Raw genomic sequence first — 18,649 nt, 5'->3', positions numbered from 1 at the left:
CGTATGCTCGTATACATTCGGTCAAGACCTCTTTCTTTACGAATGCCTTCCATTATGTTCTCTAGAATCAACAGGCTAGACTTCCCACGGATACCACTACCGTCTGGAAATGTTAGGTAGTTAGTACAATGAAGGAGATCAATAGAAGTAGATACAATTACCAAAGAAAGAGATGATATAGCTGAGGTGATGACGTAAGCACGGTTCTTGGACATGATTACCGATTCACCGAAATATCTATTTTTAGAATCAAACGCGGTGTACCGTGGGGCCTTACCGACGCCCGAATAACTACTACCGTATATAGGTCCGAGCCGAGTGGATGTCAGAGCGCCGGATACGAGACCAATACCTACTTATATATTCGAGAATAAATATGCAGATGATAGAGTTAAGTGTTACTAATACACTACTCCTTTAGCGCTATTCGGAACTGTGCTCAGCGAGTTCCACGAGCCAAGTCAGGTCGGATAATCGTATATATTTGGCTCGATATGTACCAGGTCAGATGTATTGGATTTGAGGCTTACCTGGCTATATCGTTAACTTGGCCTTTATACCCTTACAAAGCTACACCTAGCCACATTAGCTACATTAGCCATACAATATATTCCCCCCGAAACCCCTACCAACCTTGACTCAAACGTATATTAGTATACCTCATATAAAGTACCAAAAAAGATTTTGCGCTCGACTCGAATAGATATCCCAAAAAGAAGATCTACCCAAGCTAAGTCAGGCCAGGTCCGATCGAGTCAGGTCATGCATGCTATTATCTGATTCGTGGAACTCGCTGACTGTGTTTGTTTGGATTTGGACCGTATTGTTTAGGCAGCATAAATAGGTAGCATTTCAATTTACACAAGTGCTAGTTAGACTCGCCTAGGAAATAGTAAATATTAAAAAAGTAAGTAGCATTTATAGTTTTCCCCTGGTGATAGGTAAATAGGTACCTCCTAATTATATGTTTTGCTGATATATTAATGTTGGTGGTTGTTAAAATAGCATTGAAGAAGTGTGCTGCTAGCTAGATACTAGAGTTATTAAAGGATATTTTTTTGAAGAGGAAAAAAAAATTGGTCATCCCACCGCCTCTGGGTTCATGATCTCCTGGTATCTGAGATTAAGGAGCCAGGGATATAATCATATAAAGACTCGTTCCCTCCCTGATGCGTCCTTAACCCCAGAAAACCATTTGAAAATGCACCCACGGGGAGTCGAACCCCGGACCTTTGCTAATACATGTATGGTGGTCCATACAAACTGCCCATTGGCCCCTGACCGTGAGTCAATTCCTCGGTAGTGATTGTTGCTACGTTTCTTTGACTTATGTACTTGATTCCCCCGCCACTTAGGGGAGTCTCTTGGGTAACCAAAACTAATATCACCACCTGGCAATAATTCCAAGGGAACTACCAGCTCCCCAATACAACTTATCAGGTACCTTGACAGTTTGTAATTCTAGAATAATTTGATTACATTCTTGTTTACAGAATGCGAAGTCACAACATCCCACTTCCCTCGAAATTACCTGCCGAACCTATCTCTAACCGACTCGTCCAGTCACTACCGGGTATTTTCTCATCAAAACATTTAAATACAACCGCATCGCGAGTTTAATCGGCTTATTACATCTTTCTTGCAACTGCCTGGTTTACTTTTGTATTCGAAGCTATTCTTCGCCTAGTTCTACGCGCATCATGCCAACCAAGTTCGTCCCCCATCTTCACACGCTTGTCACAAAAGGCTCTCACGGAGGTCTTGCGTGGAAAACTCAACCTAAAGATGTTCTTGACGAGAAGATGTACATTTACGAGAAGAAGTGTCGATTCCTCCTACATCACCCTCATTCTTTTCACATCGCCAAGGTGCTCTATAAGGGCTTAAGGTCGAAAAGTCCATTGCTGATCGACCTAGCACTCTCACATATCTATGAGTTTGCAGCCGAGAAGGTTGAGCTGTGCTCTTCCCTCGAACCGGTGGATTTTTTCGCGTATGTTAAAGACTCCTACGACTGGTCATCTCGCTTTACCGACAAAGCATTTTGGGCATTCACATACAAGGCTTTACACGCTCGACAAATATTCCTCAACACAGTCATCGATCCAGACCAAGAGGACCCAACGGTACGGCCCTTGGCACGGGCCCTCGATCTATTTCGAGATGCCTTCTTGAAAATGTACCCAATTGACCCAACTATGATACACGAAGAGGGTGACAAGATTTGCCAAGAGAATATCGAGCTCGTAGAGGATATGGTTTACCTCAACAAGGAAATTTATGGAAAGTATTTTCCTTATCACCTCACCCACCACGATGGACAAGGCGATGGCACAGACAAGATCACTCTTTTCAAAGAGAGCAAGAAGAAGGACTCTAATGAAACCGCCAAACCGAGCATGCCGGAATATCAAGAAGTAGACATGTCGAAAATTCCGGACGAGGAGTTATTCTTTTACGATACAGAATGCAAGGCCAAACATCACGATGCTTTCCAGCATGTTTTGAGCACGAAGGGTAAAATAGGTCTCAAGAGTAGAGGGCTACCCAAGGGGACGGAATCCGTGAAGGGAGCGGGATCAGTGAGGAAATACGACACCTTCAAGGACTACCGAGATACGGGTAATGCCGATGATGCCGATGATGCCGATGATGCCGATGAGCCAAACCCTTCAAATGAAGGCACAAATATCGTGGACAGCGATGACGACGGCGACGGCGACGGAATGCCAAATATCAAGAAGCTCAAGATCGAAGACGATGAAGCCGCGGCGGATAAGGATGAAGATGAGGGAGTCCCAGATATCAAGAACCTTTATCTCGTGGATAATGAAGAAGCATCTGCCCCTTAATGGCGGATGGTCGTTGGTCTAATGGCTACATCTGGCGGATTTTAGGTGACAGCTGGCAAAGTATCGGTGACGCCCAGTAGCAAAAAGTAAGGCTGCACCAAATGATCGCACAACTTGTACTTTTATTTGCATTTCTTTGCCGTACTCTAAAATAATAACAATAATATTACTAAAAATAAAAAACCCGAATTTCCTACCGTCAAGGTACACGTAGAGGTCAATAGAATTACTTGATCCATCATGTCTTTTGAACATGCCAAGGTTCTAGCCACAGAACCCCTCGTAAGTATCCGCCCTGACGCGCCGAATTCAACGCGATCTTCTAATACTGACTGTTATAGGCGAATGGCGACGCCGTCTGGACCAAACTTGTCAAGTAGGCATACATAAAGTGTCCAATAATTAACTCTAGATTGTATTACTAACACTATTATACATCTAGGCTAACTTACACTGATTCGAAACGCCAAACGCGTACTTGGGAGTCAGCTGAGCGTACTACAAGACCCAAGAAGAGTGAAATCGATGGCGTCGGAATTGTTGCCATTCTAGAGAAGCCTACCGGGCCTGAAATCGTTCTTCAGAAACAGGTTAGTGATTGGAATTTCTCGCCGTCTCTGAAATCTGAAATCTGAGATTCAGACTTTACGCCAGAGTAGCACGCGTCTTGGGTCCGTGCTTAAGGGGCTCCGTTTTATCCCCCTTTTCTTTCGGTTAAATCTCGGATACATGTTTGCTAACATCTATAATTCAGTACCGCGCACCTATTGACAAGGTTACCATTGAGGTTCCAGCCGGTCTTATTGACGAAGGCGAGACAGTTGAGGAGGCTGCTATTCGCGAACTGAAGGAGGAAACTGGTTACGTGGCCAAGGTATCTGAGACTTCGCCTATGATGTTTAATGGTAAGCACCTCTCTATTATTGTGACAAGGACTATTCAAAGAACATGGAACTAGTTACGAAGACTATTCATAAGTATCAAATACTATCTAAAGGATATTCACTCCTGGATGGCTAAGGAGGATACTAATTCGGTCTATTCCGCCGAGTCTTTACATACTAACTAGTCAATGATAAGAATTAGCTTGCTAACAGAATATTACAGATCCCGGGTTCTGCAATACCAATCTAAGAATGGTCCACGTCACCGTTGACATGAGTCTGCCCGAGAACCAGAATCTGCAGCCCGAATTAGAAGAAGATGAGTTCATTGAGGTCTTCCTAGTCCCGCTGACCAACCTCTACGACGAATGCAAGAGGCTCGAAGCAGAGGGCTACGCAATCGACGCGCGAGTAGGCACATTTGCCGAGGGAATCGAGTGTGCTAAGAAATTCAAGCTGTGAGGTTTGCAGCCGATTTATAATCATTCAGGGCTTGTCTTAGGGTTGCGAAGACGGAACGTTTCATCATTACTGTGTACTCTGCATAGACTTTCTGTTGTTGACGAATACCCCGTTTGGAGATTTCCTTCTCGCGGTTAGTAGGGCGGGAAATAGACTAGGTTTTAGATTGGCCACTAATCCGGGAATAACATTCTATAGGGTTATATTACCTTGGGACCGATTACTCGTGACGCTCATGATTCTTAAGCCTGTGGCTCGAAGTGAGCCTCTATCTTGCTATACTTAGCGAGTTATAGCTATCAAAGCTTCAAAGTACCTAGGTAAACTGCAGTCAAGAATATAGTAACAAGTACTTACCTAGCTAACCTCAGACATATATCATGTATAATGACTAGAGGGAACTGCGAAGCCCTTAGTATAACTTTCATTAAGAGTACTACTCTGACCAAGCTTGATTTGATAATTATTACTCTTGAACGATTAGTGATAAGTAGTCAGGAAGTATGAGGATAAAGACGACATTAGATATCACAGAAGTATCAACTAAGTTATTTCTAAGTTGCAAAGCGGCTCATAGATTATTTGATTAATAATTTCGGACAGGGAGCTGAAATGATTTCCTTAAGGATGACGTAGTATTATTAGCTGAATAGGTAAAATATGTTTACTGATCAGACGGACTACCGGCAGTAGATTGGCTGGGTATGCGTATATGGTAAACTAGTTCCTACGCCACGCAAATTTCCATGCATTGATGGCATCAGAATTCTCCGTTAGAAATATTAGCTTCCCCGAAGGCGACCTCAGCTAAGTAGATTTCAATAGTATTTATCAGCAATGAGTTTTAACCAATAGTTAAGGCCGGAGTTTGAATGTCTGATTACTGACGGTGGTGGCACCGTGATAGAATAATCAGAAAATGCAGCCTCGGCCACACCCAAAAACGCCATCCGTTGGTCGTCTACCGTCAGCATAACGACAGGTTAAGACTCAGAATAATGAAAAAAGGAAATTCAAGGGCGGTATGCAAAATATATAAAGTGTGAGGGTTTTGAGAGACCCAGCCAACTTATTAGAATACAATTCACACTACAATATATATCACACAGTCTTCAAGAAACACATATTCTACATACAATCTTACTCTAGGATGTCTTCATCTCGCCTAATCGCAGTTGTCGGCGGCACCGGCGCCCAAGGTATCCCTGTCGTACGGGATCTTTTGCAATCCGGGAACTATGCCATCCGAGCACTTACGCGCGATGCCTCTAGCTCCCGCTTCCGAAAGCTTCAGTCTTTCGGGACAGTGGAACCCGTTATCGGCACATTTGCCTCCGAGAACGACCTGCGGGCTACGTTCCGCGGTGCCTGGGGCGCGTTCGTCAATATTGACGGCTTCAACTCCGGCGAGAAAACCGAGATCTTCTGGTCTATTAGGGCATACGAGCTGGCTATTGAAGAGGGTGTGCAGTTCTTCGTCTTCGGGAATCTTGATTACGCTTATAAGAAGAGTGGCTATAGACCCGAGTTCAGGTCAGTTTTCTATGTGATTCGCCATGGGTCCTTATCCTTCGAAATATCTAGGAACGTTAATGGAGGACCGTGAACCCCTGGTCTGGACCGCATAATAATCAACAAAATGCTATGAATACTGTATGCTGACTATTGGATACGAGCAGAGCTGGTCATTACGATGGCAAAGGGCGTATCGGCGAGTGGATCCTACAGCAGAACCGCGAAAACCAGCATCGCATGAAGGCCGCCCTTTTTACAACTGGTCCGTATATGGAGATGACTATCTCCTATAACACACCTATGACCATTTCCGTTGAGAATGGCGTGGCGACATGGCGTCTGCCTCTGAAAGACGGTGCAGTACCCTATGTTTCCCTGGACGACTGCGGTTACTACGTGAAATGGCTATTCGACCACCCCGAACGAGCGAATGGTCTCGACCTCGGAGTCGCCATAGACCACATCGGACGCGACGAACTAGCCCAAGCCTTCGAAAAGGTCACTGGACACCCAGCTCGCGCCATCAACCTCGGCCTCGACGAATACTTCGCCGACGTATGGACGGGGATAGACCCTTCGCTTCCTGCGGGGTACAACGCGGATCCGAACGACCCAGCGACGTTGAGTCTTAAGCAGAACTTCTCGGGGTTCTGGACCACATTTCAGAATTCGGGCGGCAATAAGGGCGTCTTGAAAAGGGACTACAAGTTGCTGGATGAGATTCATCCTCATCGCATTAGGAGTGCGGAGGAATTCTTCCGGCGTGAGAATGAGAAGGGTATTAAGGAGGGATTGGGCACACTTTGGGAGAGAGTCCAGCCCGGTCGGATTGGACATATCCTAAAGATTACAGAGGATGGGAGGGTTGGTACACTGTGAGATTATGGTTGCCGGATATACGTACGGAGATCTATGGATTGTGGATTGGGGAAACCAGATTGGACATGACTCGATTCACAAGGTGCTATTTATTCATAATACATGTATGGAACCTATCTTTAACTCGTAGTTTGTGGGATAGTAGTTTAAAGTTCACCGGACTGAACTTACATATGCAGTGTTCTCGTCGCTTACAAGTCCAGACAAATAGAAATGTTTCAATCGTATAGACACTTATTTCTAATGATTTTACCTGACGATGTTACTCCAATTTTCACTCCTTTAACTATGTCATCATTACGGCGATTGGAAATGGCGCCGGCAGCTCGGATACTAGTCTCCCTATCTAAAATATGGAGGAAGCTTATTAAAGATCTTCTATGTCATGGGAGACGCAAATTAACCTAAGAACCAAGTCGGAATGCTTTATAGCGGTAGTAGATACACCCTTAATAAATAACTACTAGGTATGTCTGTCTATAAAATACCGCACATGGGCCACACGTCTCTGATCAAGCACTACCAACTCTAACGTTTCTTATAACGAACATGAAGCACTCGCGCGAAGCCAAAAAACCAGCGGACGAGCACATTGAACACTTACAGCGCCTGAGGAGCCGCAGGCTGAGCACACGACACAGAGACGAACCAAATAACTCGCCTGAGTCGATTTACGGGCAGCTAGGTCGAAAATCTTCAGAAGCTGTGTTACCACATCAGGCAGATTCAGGCTCAGAGAGAAGACGAGTATCTGCCCCCGAAAGAATCCATAATGCGCCTCATGAGAAGAAACCCAACTGCACTGATGCTAGGACGACGCCAAAAACAGCTAAGGTGCCTGTGCTAGAGAAGTCGGAAGCGGAATATTCTGCAGGGGATACCATTCCTCCTGTTAGAGACATTCCATGGGATTTGCCGGAACAAACGGGTACAACCAATATTTCAACTGTTGCCTACGAGCCAGCATATATACTGCGGCAAAACGCCGAGTATTTTGACGCTGACCAGGATGGAATTATCTGGCTAAGGGATACGTATAATGGCTACAGGAAACTAGGTACGTCTCGAGAGATTTCTCGGCATTGACAGCTGCTGACGGTGTTCCTAGGATGGGGCATTACGTACTCGTGTTTGGTTGCAACTATCCTCCATTCAACTCTCTCATATCCTACTATGGACGGTTACACCCCCGACCCGTTACTCCGAATTCATTACGACAGGAATAGCAACGGCAAACATAGTATTGGCAACGCCTCTTACGATGAAAAGGCGCAGGGCAGGGGTAATCAGGTTTGCGAGAACATCTTGGCTAAATACGACAAGAGCAATAAAGGGGGCATGGATATCCAGGATATCCTACGTTTCTGGAAAGACCAGAGATCCGTATCTACTTCCTACGGCTGGAGCCTCACTATTATAGAATGTAAGCTATGTTTCCAATCTTTCCCTTAATTATAACTTAGGTACCTATTATTATATAAGATACTGACGATTGATAATAGGGTCGGCCCTATATCTTGCACTTCGACACCACAACGGTATCCTAGGCAGTGAAGACATCCGCACAGCCTTCGACGGCAGCGCCCTGTTCAAACGATCCGAGGAGCGGCAGCGGAAAAATGAGACGCATCATAAACATGCCGGAAACGTTACAAGAAATGGGGATATAAATAGAATTGAGAAAAAATTTGATCCGCTGAAGCTTGCCGTGGCAAGTGTTGTCGGGCTCGCTATTCTTATGTGGGTTTTACTGGGTTTATACCGTGGCCCTTCCGGCTGGGAAAAATACTGGAAGAAGGAAGAGACTCCTCAAGAGGCAGATTGGACGAAACAAGGGTTTGTGGATAATTGGTAAGGTGTACTCTTCGTCTGGGCTGTTATACACCCGGATCAACCAGACACCTATGATAAAGAGTTTCTATATATTCAATGATCTAATCTCAAAAAGTTCATAGTTCCCCCTGGTTCAAGAATTTAGGTTTTCAGTCTTTACTCGTATTATTACACGGGCTGAATAAGAGATATAGGGACAAGAGGTCGAGGTAAAGCTGACTTGATAGTTTCTTAGACGGCCAGCAATAGTCAGTTCTACATCGGCGCAAACGGACAGTCTGAATTTCATTATTCATAATTGGGGACTTTATTCATCTCCGAGGGATTCCATCATCCTAATCATAATATCATCGGGCAGGTACTCTCTCCTGCCTAGGTATCTAGACACGCCGTATTGCATGAAACAAAAGCATACACAAAATGATGCGCGAGCATACAAAGGGTATGGGGTAATCGTGTAACCATAAACGTCCCACTGGAGTCTATGATGGGTGGGGTGAATGAGAGGCGTTGATCATTGCAACCACTTCCAAAACACATTGCCCACCAGCCCAAGCCTTGCGGCGTCCCAGTTACTTTTCTCTTCTATAATACTAGGTAGATCCTAGTTGAAGAGACCCTTGCCAGCCCTCTTACCCTTGGAGACGAGCCCTCTCTGTCGAGTGCTTTCTGTAGAGAACATCGGGGCTAATGTTGCATCATCTGTCTGGGGACCAACGTCGGCCATTCGAAATCCCTCACCATCCTTGAACATAGTCGTATAGAGGCCAGCTAAAGCTGCGGCCCAAGAATCCATAGCCTGTACTCGTTCGGCATCGTCGTCTGATTCTATTTCGAGCACACCAGTCTGCTGGTCAATCTTACCTTTGACTTTGCCATCTACGATCAAGAAACCGAGGATATCCTGAACCTCTGCCTCCGATATCTTGAGTTGTCGTGCAATCCAAGCAAGCTTCATGCATGTGTAAGGTGCGATCAACTTGACAATGGCTTTGGTACGCATATTGCGAGTAACCTCGTCAATATTCTCCGCGATGAACGGGTCGGCCAAAATGTCTTGATTCTTCTGTAGGACGTTGACGTAGGTTTCCATGTCGTCTCGCTGGTACGCATCTACTAGCTCGGTCATGGCGGCAATGCGAGGATCGTTGCGGTAAGGCTTTGTCTCTTGCGAATCGAAAGGGTTGATATCGGACTTCATAAGCATGGTGGTAAGGAGAAGATATTTGAGGACCTGGATTCGCTGTAGGGATCCGGCTTCGTCATAGTTGCGGAACGACTCGAAGAAGTCGCTTTGTGCATCTTTCCAGTTTTCTTCACTCATATGCATCTTGCCTCCACATTCACGAATGATACCCATGATCTTCGGGTGGGGTACCGCAGAGCGTACCTTAAGCGCTCTCTGGTACAGAACCTTAAGCTGCTTGTTATTGCGTGTCTCGGCATACATTTGAATCTCCAGGGCGTATATCTCTAGAGAGTAAGTGCCTTTGCTGGGGTCGTCCGTACCGTCTTCTCGTTGACAGACTTTCTGTAGCTCACGGAGCTTCTTAGTAACTGCAAGATATTCTTTACGGTCAAGGAGAAGTTTCGCTAGCTTGATATTTGTCTTGAGCCATAGACGCTCGTTGTTCGTTGTCTGGAAACAATTCAGCGTCAAGGAATAGAACTGCTCCACAGCTTTTCGCGCTCCCTCGTTCTCCGACTCCTTCTCGATATAATCTAGCATTTTTGTGATGGATGTCTCGGAGTAGTTACGCGTGACAGCAGACTTGACGTATGTGAGGAGTTCGGTGTAGTGCTCTACAGCCTGGGTTTAGTTAGTCAACTGCTAGAAGTGAGGGATTGTTTGGCTAATGGGGAACCTGACCTGATCATATCTTCCAAGCCGAAACTCTAGTTTGATAGCTTGCTTCAGTCCTTTGAATCCCCAGTCACCTTTCTCAGCCTCAAGCTCGGGAATGCCCAGAAACTCTTTGAGAGCTTCTTCGGGATCATCATCCTTGATCTGCTTCGCATTGTAGTACTTATTATCGATATCGACGTCGCCAGAGTCCTCAACGCCATCTTCGTCCTCGTACTCGAAGTCATACCTGCGAAGTTCAGTTATTAGCGGGCCGGTAATTGAATGGGGATAGGTACACACTGTTCCTCATCGGACTCTTGCATGAAATCCTCGTCGTCAGACATCGTAACGGTATTCGGCGTAGTAGATGATGTAGTTGTAGAATATGTATGGCTTGGTATGGATAAATAGTCGGATTACGTGGAACGCGGGTTTTTTGCTATAGAATTTCTTGTATGAAGTTGTTAAAGTTACGCTTTTATGCTTCGACGTGATGCGAACGGTACCTTTATGTTATCGGAGCTCTAAATGACTGCGGGAATCTACGACGTGGGGCTGCCTGGCTTTGTGGGGTTACTTCCGCCTAAGAGGTACTCAGGTACCGGTGACCCCTGCTGCTCTGCCAATTGAATAGATTAGGTAGGTACGTACCACCCATGTCTCTGCAGTAGGCGTGGCTGGGCATTTTAGGTGGCAACCATGGAAGATCCATAGGTATTTGCGACCGAACGAACAATAAATCATCCACTTCAACTTCCCATCATCATTCTACAATATCCTATCGCTCTTCCCAACGTTTGCATCGCCTAAGTCGCCAACATGTCGTTACAACTCAAAAAATCTTACCATCCCGCCCTCCTCCGAAATCAGCGACGTGTTTACGAGGAGGAGCAAAAGGCTTTAGAAGAGCGCAAGAAGACCGAAGCTCGCATCCAAGAGATTAAGGAAGAACGCGCCAAAGAAGAACTCCAAAAGCAACTTGCTATCTCCGGAGGCCGTAAAGTTGTTGATCGCGTCGATTGGATGTATCAGGGCCCTAGCGATGGCCAAAACGGTACTTCTGAAGAGCTCGAGGGCTACCTGCTTGGAAAGCGACGCATCGATAACATTCTAACTAAGGGGTCCGATCATGAAAATCTCAAGAAGACTGCGGGCCCAGAGAGTTTCATGGCCCTACAGAATGCGAATACAGAAAGAGATACCGCGTTAAAAATTCGAGAAGATCCTCTTTTAGCCATTAAGAAGCAAGAACAGGCGGCATACGAAGCCATGATGAACGATCCCATTAAGAGAAGACAGCTACTCGCATCCATGGGACAAGCAGATGAAAAGAATTCATCACACAAGAAGGAGGAGAAGCACTCGAGACGGCATAGGCATAGATCGCATTCTAGAGAACATCGCCACCGCCGACATCATCGATCCGACTCGAGAGAAAGAGATGAATCAAGGGAACGGCGACACAGGCGTCGCCGGGCTGATTCGAGAGATAGGTCCGAAAGTAGAGATCGTCACAGCTTAAGGAAAGAGAAAGAACGTTATGCCGAGCGACCTAAGCGGAGGGAATCGGACTCCAGGGATGAACACCGAGATAATGATAGATTGGGCAGAGATCGATCAAGAAGCCCGCGTCGTAGTGATACCAAGGACGATGGATATCGCCGACGCCATGAATATTCTAGGGAGCGACCGCGAGAACGGCAACGGCATTCGAACGATCAGAATGATGGTGACCGCCGTGATTACCGCGATCGACGGCCACACAAAGACGGACCCAGCAATAATCGCCATAGTAAGGTCTCCGGTACCGACAGCTCCGCAGAATCAGCCGCAGAAGAGCGAGCTCGCAAGCTCGCAGCTATGCAAGAAGCAGCATCTGAACTCGATCAAGACCGGGAGAAGCGCTTAGCAGCACTCGCAGAAAAGGAGCGCCAAGAACGAGAAGCTGATGACAAAGCGCGGGAGAAGTCTGGAAAATATGGAGATAGGGAATTCGTGAACGGTTTACGGAGACAAGTTATCTCTTGAGAGAAAGAAAACATTACCGCAAGACCGGTACCTTAGGGTAAGGTCTCTTCGGCCTAAATCAGCGATACAGGGGATTTTCTCAGGCTTCACAGCCTATACACAGATAGCCATTACTCGACTATGAAGGCAACTCCCACAGGCCTACCGTTGGTAAACGTCATTATGCAAAAATGGCGACGACGGGCCGTTTCATGACTTGGACGGATGCGAGCAAATTTAAGTCTAATTTCGAGTATTTTATCGCTCGATCAATTGATTTGGAATGGTTATGCGAGTTACTCAAAACTCTTCGTCTAATAGAAAAAGTCTAATAGAAAAAAAGAAACTTCTATAGCCAAAATGGTTTTCGAGGGAAAAGTACTACAATCGAAACAGTAAACGACGCTGGGGATTAGCTAACCCTAGATATTGTAGATGTTGTGTTGGAATGAAGTAGTACGGCGAGATATAAGCACGAGCTTCTAATGAAACGAATATTCATACTACCTACCTCTTAGGATCAATTTAAATACAACTTTAGGTACCTACCTGCTAATTTCACCTATTTTTAAGAGGCAAGGCTAATCGTGAGAGTTCTCAGAAGAATCAAATCTTTGGAACTGTCAAATCGATTTAGACTAAATATTGTATTTGTCCGATCATCCTGTCCCTGCCCCGTAACACCTTCGCTCGATTAGTTCCCGACAATATCAATATCAGCCTTCAATCAGTTTCTGAGCCGTCGTAAATGAGCGATTAAGAGCTGCCTTCGTCATCACTATTGATAACATCGTAGTAGTCGCCGAACCTGTCGAGGTAATCCGAGTCCTCATCCCGTTCCTCAGCGTCCCCTTCGTCATCGTCAGCAAAGACCTCATCGAAGTTGTTTAGAGCCTCTTCGTCTTGGTACGGGAGCGTATCGTTGCTGTTCAGAGTCAATTCGCCCTCCGCGTCGACTAGGGAGTCGTCAAATTCAAGCTGGATAGCATTGCTCTCGTACTCCTCCTCAGCATCTTCGTCGTAGTCGGCCCAGTCGCCGTCGACGCGGTCCGTGATCTCTAGGAAGAGCACGTAGCAGTCGTCGACTTCACCGTTGGTGATACTGTACTCAACGTCAGGAGACTTGAGGATCGCTAGCCCGGCGTCGATGTCCGATCAGATTAGGTACACCTTGGTGCCTGCTGATGCGTTCTTGTATGTGCAGATTGCTGGGAAGAAGATCTCGTTGTTGGTGTCGGTGGCTGCTAGCATGCTTGGCGCATTCTCGCTTTCATCATCGGTGTAGTAGAAGGGAGCAAGCGCACTAGGAAATCGTGGATGTTAGCTAGAGAATGTTGACTTCATGGGATAAGAATCCTTACACATAGGCAGCAGTTGCTGGAAGCTCCGTTTCGTCAGCTGTACGGAGACGACTAACACCGAGCTTAGACATGGTGTTGTTGTAGTAGTGGAGGACGCCGCTGTTAGGCGTCGCCAAAACAACATCTTCGTATCCAGACCACAGCGTTGTGCAGGTGCTGTGGTATGGGAGCGAGTTCTGTGTTCCGTTTTTCTGGATGTATAGATTGCCATCGTCGCATGCGGCAAGGGTGTACTCTCCATTAGTACCGTTTAGGCTAAGGGTGCTGTACCAGTAGCCATCGAATTCGCTTTCGTCGATATTATAGGGGATGTCAGCAAGTTGGAGTCCGGGAAACCCAAGGTCTGCATCAGCTTCGATCACATATTCCGTCAGGTCGTAGAGCTGGGAGCTATTGCTAGTCGAGTTGTACGAGGCTCGCCCCCTGAGCTGGGTGTACGCGGCGTCGGAGATTTCCAATCGGCTCTGGAGTCCGAGTCTGCCCTTGCTGGTGCCGTCGGTTTTGTTTCTAAGACGAGGTGTGTTAGCAAGGCATATAACATATGAGACTGTCTAACGAGTCAGTGCTAATATGCGTGTTTGAAACTTAGCCAATACAGTACGAAGCGAGGATATGGTCGGTACCATTCCATAAACTCATGCTACCCTTAACGAGGCCAAAGCCGTTGTAAAAAGCATTAACATCGTTCTTGACGCTAAGCGCAGTGGAAATTCCGGAACAGTTATTAGTAGCCTTTAACCCAGCATCAAAGCTCTTATCCGTGGCATTGTAGCTGGCTTGAACCGCTAATACTGCGGCAGCCTTAATTGACGGAACGGTCTCGACACCAACAGCCCCCTCGCACTTCGTGCAGCCGTTGAAGGTGGTTATAGCAAGTTCCAGACCAACCAGCACGCCAAACTGAACGGCAAGCTCGACAGATCATTCAGCCTCGAATGTAGCCTTGAATTGAGGCTCAAAGCTAGTCGATGAAGAGCTGCCCTTCTTCCAGTCGTAATGATACTTTGCGCTGGCGAGACTAATATCAGCCCGTGCGAGGGCGGTACCGGTCATGTTGACGCTGAACTTGAGCTCGGTGCCGATTGAGATGACAGGACCAACACTGGCAAAGCCTACAGTGAACGGCGTAACAGGGATATCATAAAAGTTGTTCCTGAAAGTGGCTTCGCGATAGTACTCGGCGTGGATACCAAGACCGACATCAATGTTGAAGTTCATTTCCGCGACAAAGTGACCATCGGTGATACCTCTAGTAACTTCAATGGTGATGTTGCCCTTTGTCTTCAATGATCCCGTAAGGCCGCACTTGACACAGTAGAAGCTGATGAAATTGCCCTTGGTCAAGGATGTCTGTTTCTTACTTCCCGAGGGCCGCAGGTTCTGGGGGGACGGGAGCTCACCGATCGTCTTGATCAGAACCGCGTCACCCCACGGGCTCTGGACAATCTTGACGCCTCCCTTGGGCTTACAGGCATTTGCCACCTTTTTCTTCTCATCGGCAGTCTTGGCATTGTCGCATTCCTTAGCGGTGAGAGGGAGGAGCAGCTTGTCGAAGTCCTTCTCGAATTTGTTGGGCTCGCCAGTCAGGATATTTTTGCCAACTTCAGCGACAATCTTGCCGACCTCGTATATCGTGGTAGCAGTCTTGACGATGTTCTTTTTGGCGTCTTGGACAACCGTCTTCGCCCGCTCTTCGGTCTTCTCGGCAACCTTGTTGGCGGCTTGGGAGAGCTTATCAGTTATGACGTTTCGCTTTTCGATCTCGCTTTCATCGGCGAACAGGATGTCCTCTACCAAGGACCCGTAGGAGAAGTTGCCGGCTTCTAGATATCCAAGCTTGTCATCTAGGTCGTCATCGAAGTAAGGCCTTTAGCGAAGCTCCTTAATAACTGAACCCCAAATCATGCAATATTTCGGATGCTTTAAGCATAGCAGAACGGAAGACGGAATAGTGAAGAAGATCCAACCCCATCTTTATATACTGTGCACCTTGGCCGGTGAAGATGAAAGCTATTCCCGTGTCTTGGCTCGAGCGAACGCGGGCAGAGAATAAGAAGCTAGCCCTCGAATGCTTTTCTTCCGTATTGACGATGGCGAAAGACCTCCACATCATCACACTCCTCCGGCCGGCCAGCGTGTATCCGAGTTGACTCAGCCGACTTCGAGATCTAAATACATGCTTCTCGAAGTATCGAGTATATTGCTGTATTATACGCTTGAGAGCGCTCTCGTCCTTTGCGGACCATACTAATAGTTCATATTTGGAAGGTGGCTCGGGGGCTCCCGGGGGGGCGTGTCCGTTAAACGTTAACGTGGAATTGACCTTTTCCCGAACAGTCCCTTCATTTGACTGACCATGGCCCAGGTTGAACCCATTAGTAGAGGATTCTCAGTTGACCTTCCCGTTTGATTGCGACGGTTGAGTTGATGGTGATGCCTGCTCTCTTCTTTCTCCATTCTGTGCTGTTCCATTGGGTAAGGCACCGTTTGCATGATTTCCCTTAGTTCCGCAACCGATTTCTTTTATTAGTTCTTCAATCACAAGTGTCTTATGGTTTCCATTCTCACCAAGCCTCTGAAGTGTATGGCAAGCGTCATCCAAGATAATATGGCCGTTAGATCCACCGAAACCAAACGAGTTAACAGAAATCCGACGAAGTCCATCAGACGGTCATTTAATACAAGAAGTTGGAACCTTGAAAGTATCAGTGTTAGAGATAAGTATGGTAAAGGCTCAGAGTTTTCATATATCGATATTATTTGGCGTGGCATTGATCTTGGGGTTCCACTTTTCGAATAGGGGGAATAATCCCCTTTTCCAGGATCAAAATAGCTTTGAGGATACCGGCAAGACCACTTCCGCCTTCTAAATGGCCAATGCTAGTTTACCATGGGCCTCCACGTAACGCGTTGATTCGAAGCCCAGATTACGACTTCTGTATACGGACCGAATCAACTCTTCTTGAGATGCGGCACCCGGTTGAGTGAGCCCAAGGGTATGCGTTGTTGGAATACAGCCTCAAAGTTACCGAACCAATTGCAAACTGTATTTTGGATTGGCACCGCGATTCGTATTATCTCCCGTGGCTTACGTTCCACAATTCACCTTCAGACTGCATAGAATTAGGTAAAGCATACGGGAAACGACGGCGCGATTAAGAGCACCGTGGTCGACTATTTCCATCTGATTACTGGCGATGTACAATTTGAACGATTTCACTGCACCAACCTTGGAATTTGATAAGTCACATTGGCACATTCCACATCCTACTTCAGCGAAGCAGGTAGTTGACATGTCATTTGCTGATGCGATATTGGGTAGGTAGTGAACAAACATCAGCTAGCGAGGTCTTGTTCCTTCATACATCCAGTATGTCGGTTCTGGTATATATGGTTCTGGTATATAGGGTGCAAGGGAGTGTCCGTGGTGGATGTGTTGCTGCTCATGACTTCCCTCAAATGATACCTCAACCCCCCCAGTATCAGGGATGTATATCGGTAGCTCGTATCCTCCCACACTATCATCTGTGTTTTCATCGTGTTGTGGCGTAGTGTTTCTCTGTACACTCCTCCTTTCCACCGATGACCAGCCGCTGAAGCTGTACCAATGCTTTCGAATTGAAGAAACTCCAGGCCAACTACTCGGACTGAGTTTCACAGCCCGGGTAAACAGAGGCCAGCATATCGGAAGACATGCACAGACTATACCCGTGCAGCAGTGCACTGTCGTCCATACTTCAGTCCTACCAAACGACGGCTCGCGGCTTCCAGGTACATAACTCAGAATAACTTTGACGACGCCTGAAAGAATGGCGCTTTTGGTTGTAGTCGGAATTAGTTCAAAGAGAGCAATTATGAATGGGCATTGTCAAAACACTTACAAGACGCCTAACAAGAACACACCCGCAACAGCAAATTTCTTGCTTTTATTCAGACTTAACCCTATCACTACCCTAACAGGCATGATGATAATCACGATATCTAAACAAGCCTCCACGATACCGCTGGTGAGCCAAAAGACGTTATAATTGAAGCAGTACCGTGGGTCATCAAGCGCATTATTCCATGTCCATTCGAGCGGAATGCAATTGAGCAGATCGGCGACAGTGCATCCGATCCAGAAGCCTGCTACAGCCGCGGCAACGATGATGACTTGACGACGAAACGAGGCGTCGACAGAAAACAGCCGGTTATACATCAGTAGAATAGATACTTTAGTCGCAGAAGTGATGGTGAAGTAGAGCACTGTCCCGATGTAGCTCAGTTTGGTGAACTCGACATCTGCGGGTGTGTATTGGTAGCTGGGGTCTGTGTTAGATGCCACCTCGGCGCCATCCGGATTCACGCTGGTCGCTGAGAGAGGTTATTCGTAAGTCAATGGAAGACCTAATTAAGTCTCGTTCAATATCCTACGAATATCAAAAGGGAAACAAACCGTACAGTACCAACACGTCGGTCAGAATCGTAGCTACCAATGCCACTAGTATAAGCCAGTCATCCCATTTGAAGCCAGCCTTTGTATAGTACCGCGAGTAGAAGCGTAACCCGACCGCTATACCGGCTAGAACTACCACTATAGCTCCGACGTCGGTTGTCACATCTTCGTCACTCATTTCAAGTGAAACATATCAATCAGAGAAGTATTCTAGGAAGTCATTTCCTTACCTAGAGAAGCTTACTGACATATGATGACAGCGAATGCTCTCGAATAGATATACGTACGTTCCGTCTCTTATCGGCGTCGAACTTGGCTTCATCGTGCCCGATAATCCTTCTCGGAGGAATGGAGGAATGGCTCTAACATGGTGTAGGGCTACGCTGCGTCATTTGTGAAGACGTGGTGTTGGTAGTGCCCGAGTTTACGAGGGATATTGTCAGACGATCTTTTTGCCTGGCCATTTTTCGAAATAGGAAGTTCGTCCGTGCGCAGCGTTCGAGCGTTTTTATTGGGTGCATCCTCGAATTCTCACGTGCTCTTCCAGATCCCCACTTTCATCTTTTTCTCGAAAT

At 46.6% G+C, this 18,649-nt stretch overlaps 7 protein-coding genes across 7 annotated transcripts; 5 read left to right on the top strand and 2 right to left on the bottom strand.

Annotated features, from left to right (window-relative positions):
* Positions 1 to 1,700: 1,700 nt before the first annotated feature.
* Positions 1,701 to 2,852, top strand: F4817DRAFT_366421 (uncharacterized protein; the record flags this gene model as incomplete). The annotated part of the gene is made up of 1 exon (XM_049306984.1): positions 1,701 to 2,852. The coding sequence occupies one exon, from the start codon at positions 1,701 to 1,703 to the stop codon at positions 2,850 to 2,852; it is 1,152 nt and encodes a 383-aa protein (XP_049157607.1).
* A 116-nt stretch (positions 2,853 to 2,968) lies between these two features.
* On the top strand, positions 2,969 to 4,609 carry F4817DRAFT_342576 (MutT/nudix family protein). Its single transcript, XM_049303917.1, has 6 exons — positions 2,969 to 3,134; positions 3,194 to 3,228; positions 3,295 to 3,442; positions 3,607 to 3,757; positions 3,960 to 4,518; positions 4,574 to 4,609. The coding sequence occupies exons 1-5, from the start codon at positions 3,093 to 3,095 to the stop codon at positions 4,196 to 4,198; spliced, it is 615 nt and encodes a 204-aa protein (XP_049157606.1). The 5' UTR covers positions 2,969 to 3,092; the 3' UTR covers positions 4,199 to 4,518; positions 4,574 to 4,609.
* Positions 4,610 to 5,298: 689 nt separating this feature from the next.
* On the top strand, positions 5,299 to 6,592 carry F4817DRAFT_366419 (NAD(P)-binding protein; the record flags this gene model as incomplete). Its single annotated transcript, XM_049306983.1, has 2 exons — positions 5,299 to 5,731; positions 5,878 to 6,592. Exons 1-2 carry the CDS (start codon positions 5,349 to 5,351, stop codon positions 6,590 to 6,592), a joined length of 1,098 nt encoding a protein of 365 aa, XP_049157605.1. The 5' UTR covers positions 5,299 to 5,348.
* Positions 6,593 to 7,141: 549 nt separating this feature from the next.
* Positions 7,142 to 8,447, top strand: F4817DRAFT_366417 (Caleosin related protein-domain-containing protein; the record flags this gene model as incomplete). The annotated part of the gene is made up of 3 exons (XM_049306982.1): positions 7,142 to 7,649; positions 7,701 to 8,015; positions 8,095 to 8,447. 3 exons carry the CDS (start codon positions 7,142 to 7,144, stop codon positions 8,445 to 8,447), a joined length of 1,176 nt encoding a protein of 391 aa, XP_049157604.1.
* A 123-nt stretch (positions 8,448 to 8,570) lies between these two features.
* Positions 8,571 to 10,793, bottom strand: F4817DRAFT_342574 (PCI-domain-containing protein). The gene is made up of 3 exons (XM_049303916.1): positions 10,572 to 10,793; positions 10,296 to 10,518; positions 8,571 to 10,235 (listed from the first exon to the last, which is right to left on the bottom strand). The coding sequence occupies exons 1-3, from the start codon at positions 10,613 to 10,615 to the stop codon at positions 9,030 to 9,032; spliced, it is 1,473 nt and encodes a 490-aa protein (XP_049157603.1). The 5' UTR covers positions 10,616 to 10,793; the 3' UTR covers positions 8,571 to 9,029.
* A 297-nt stretch (positions 10,794 to 11,090) lies between these two features.
* On the top strand, positions 11,091 to 12,299 carry F4817DRAFT_359824 (Pre-mRNA splicing factor-domain-containing protein; the record flags this gene model as incomplete). Its single annotated transcript, XM_049306208.1, has 2 exons — positions 11,091 to 12,000; positions 12,100 to 12,299. 2 exons carry the CDS (start codon positions 11,091 to 11,093, stop codon positions 12,297 to 12,299), a joined length of 1,110 nt encoding a protein of 369 aa, XP_049157602.1.
* A 735-nt stretch (positions 12,300 to 13,034) lies between these two features.
* Positions 13,035 to 18,252, bottom strand: F4817DRAFT_317483 (uncharacterized protein; the record flags this gene model as incomplete). The annotated part of the gene is made up of 8 exons (XM_049300811.1): positions 13,035 to 13,380; positions 13,447 to 13,581; positions 13,640 to 14,146; positions 14,241 to 14,551; positions 14,699 to 15,506; positions 17,005 to 17,454; positions 17,521 to 17,992; positions 18,075 to 18,252. The coding sequence occupies 8 exons, from the start codon at positions 18,250 to 18,252 to the stop codon at positions 13,035 to 13,037; spliced, it is 3,207 nt and encodes a 1,068-aa protein (XP_049157601.1).
* Between the last annotated feature and the right edge of the window lie 397 nt (positions 18,253 to 18,649).

Source organism: Daldinia loculata, assembly GCF_022478755.1.
Source record: "Daldinia loculata strain CBS 113971 unplaced genomic scaffold F4817scaffold_36, whole genome shotgun sequence".
NCBI lineage: Eukaryota > Fungi > Ascomycota > Sordariomycetes > Xylariales > Hypoxylaceae > Daldinia > Daldinia loculata.
Note: the sequence above shows the minus strand (reverse complement) of the source record. Positions and strands in the feature narration are given on the sequence as shown.

What these genes read in the sequence shown, in the direction of transcription:
- F4817DRAFT_342576 (XM_049303917.1), top strand. Translation starts at nt 3,093, where the DNA reads ATGTCTTTTGAACATGCCAAGGTTCTAGCCACAGAACCCCTC. An exon ending in TTCTAGCCACAGAACCCCTC is followed by an intron (nt 3,135 to 3,193) that starts GTAAGTATCCGC and finishes TGACTGTTATAG; the next exon opens with GCGAATGGCGACGCCGTCTG. An exon ending in GTCTGGACCAAACTTGTCAA is followed by an intron (nt 3,229 to 3,294) that starts GTAGGCATACAT and finishes TTATACATCTAG; the next exon opens with GCTAACTTACACTGATTCGA.
- F4817DRAFT_342574 (XM_049303916.1), bottom strand. Translation starts at nt 10,615, where the DNA reads ATGTCTGACGACGAGGATTTCATGCAAGAGTCCGATGAGGAACA. An exon ending in CAAGAGTCCGATGAGGAACA is followed by an intron (nt 10,519 to 10,571) that starts GTGTGTACCTAT and finishes TGAACTTCGCAG; the next exon opens with GTATGACTTCGAGTACGAGG. An exon ending in GGCTTGGAAGATATGATCAG is followed by an intron (nt 10,236 to 10,295) that starts GTCAGGTTCCCC and finishes AACTAAACCCAG; the next exon opens with GCTGTAGAGCACTACACCGA.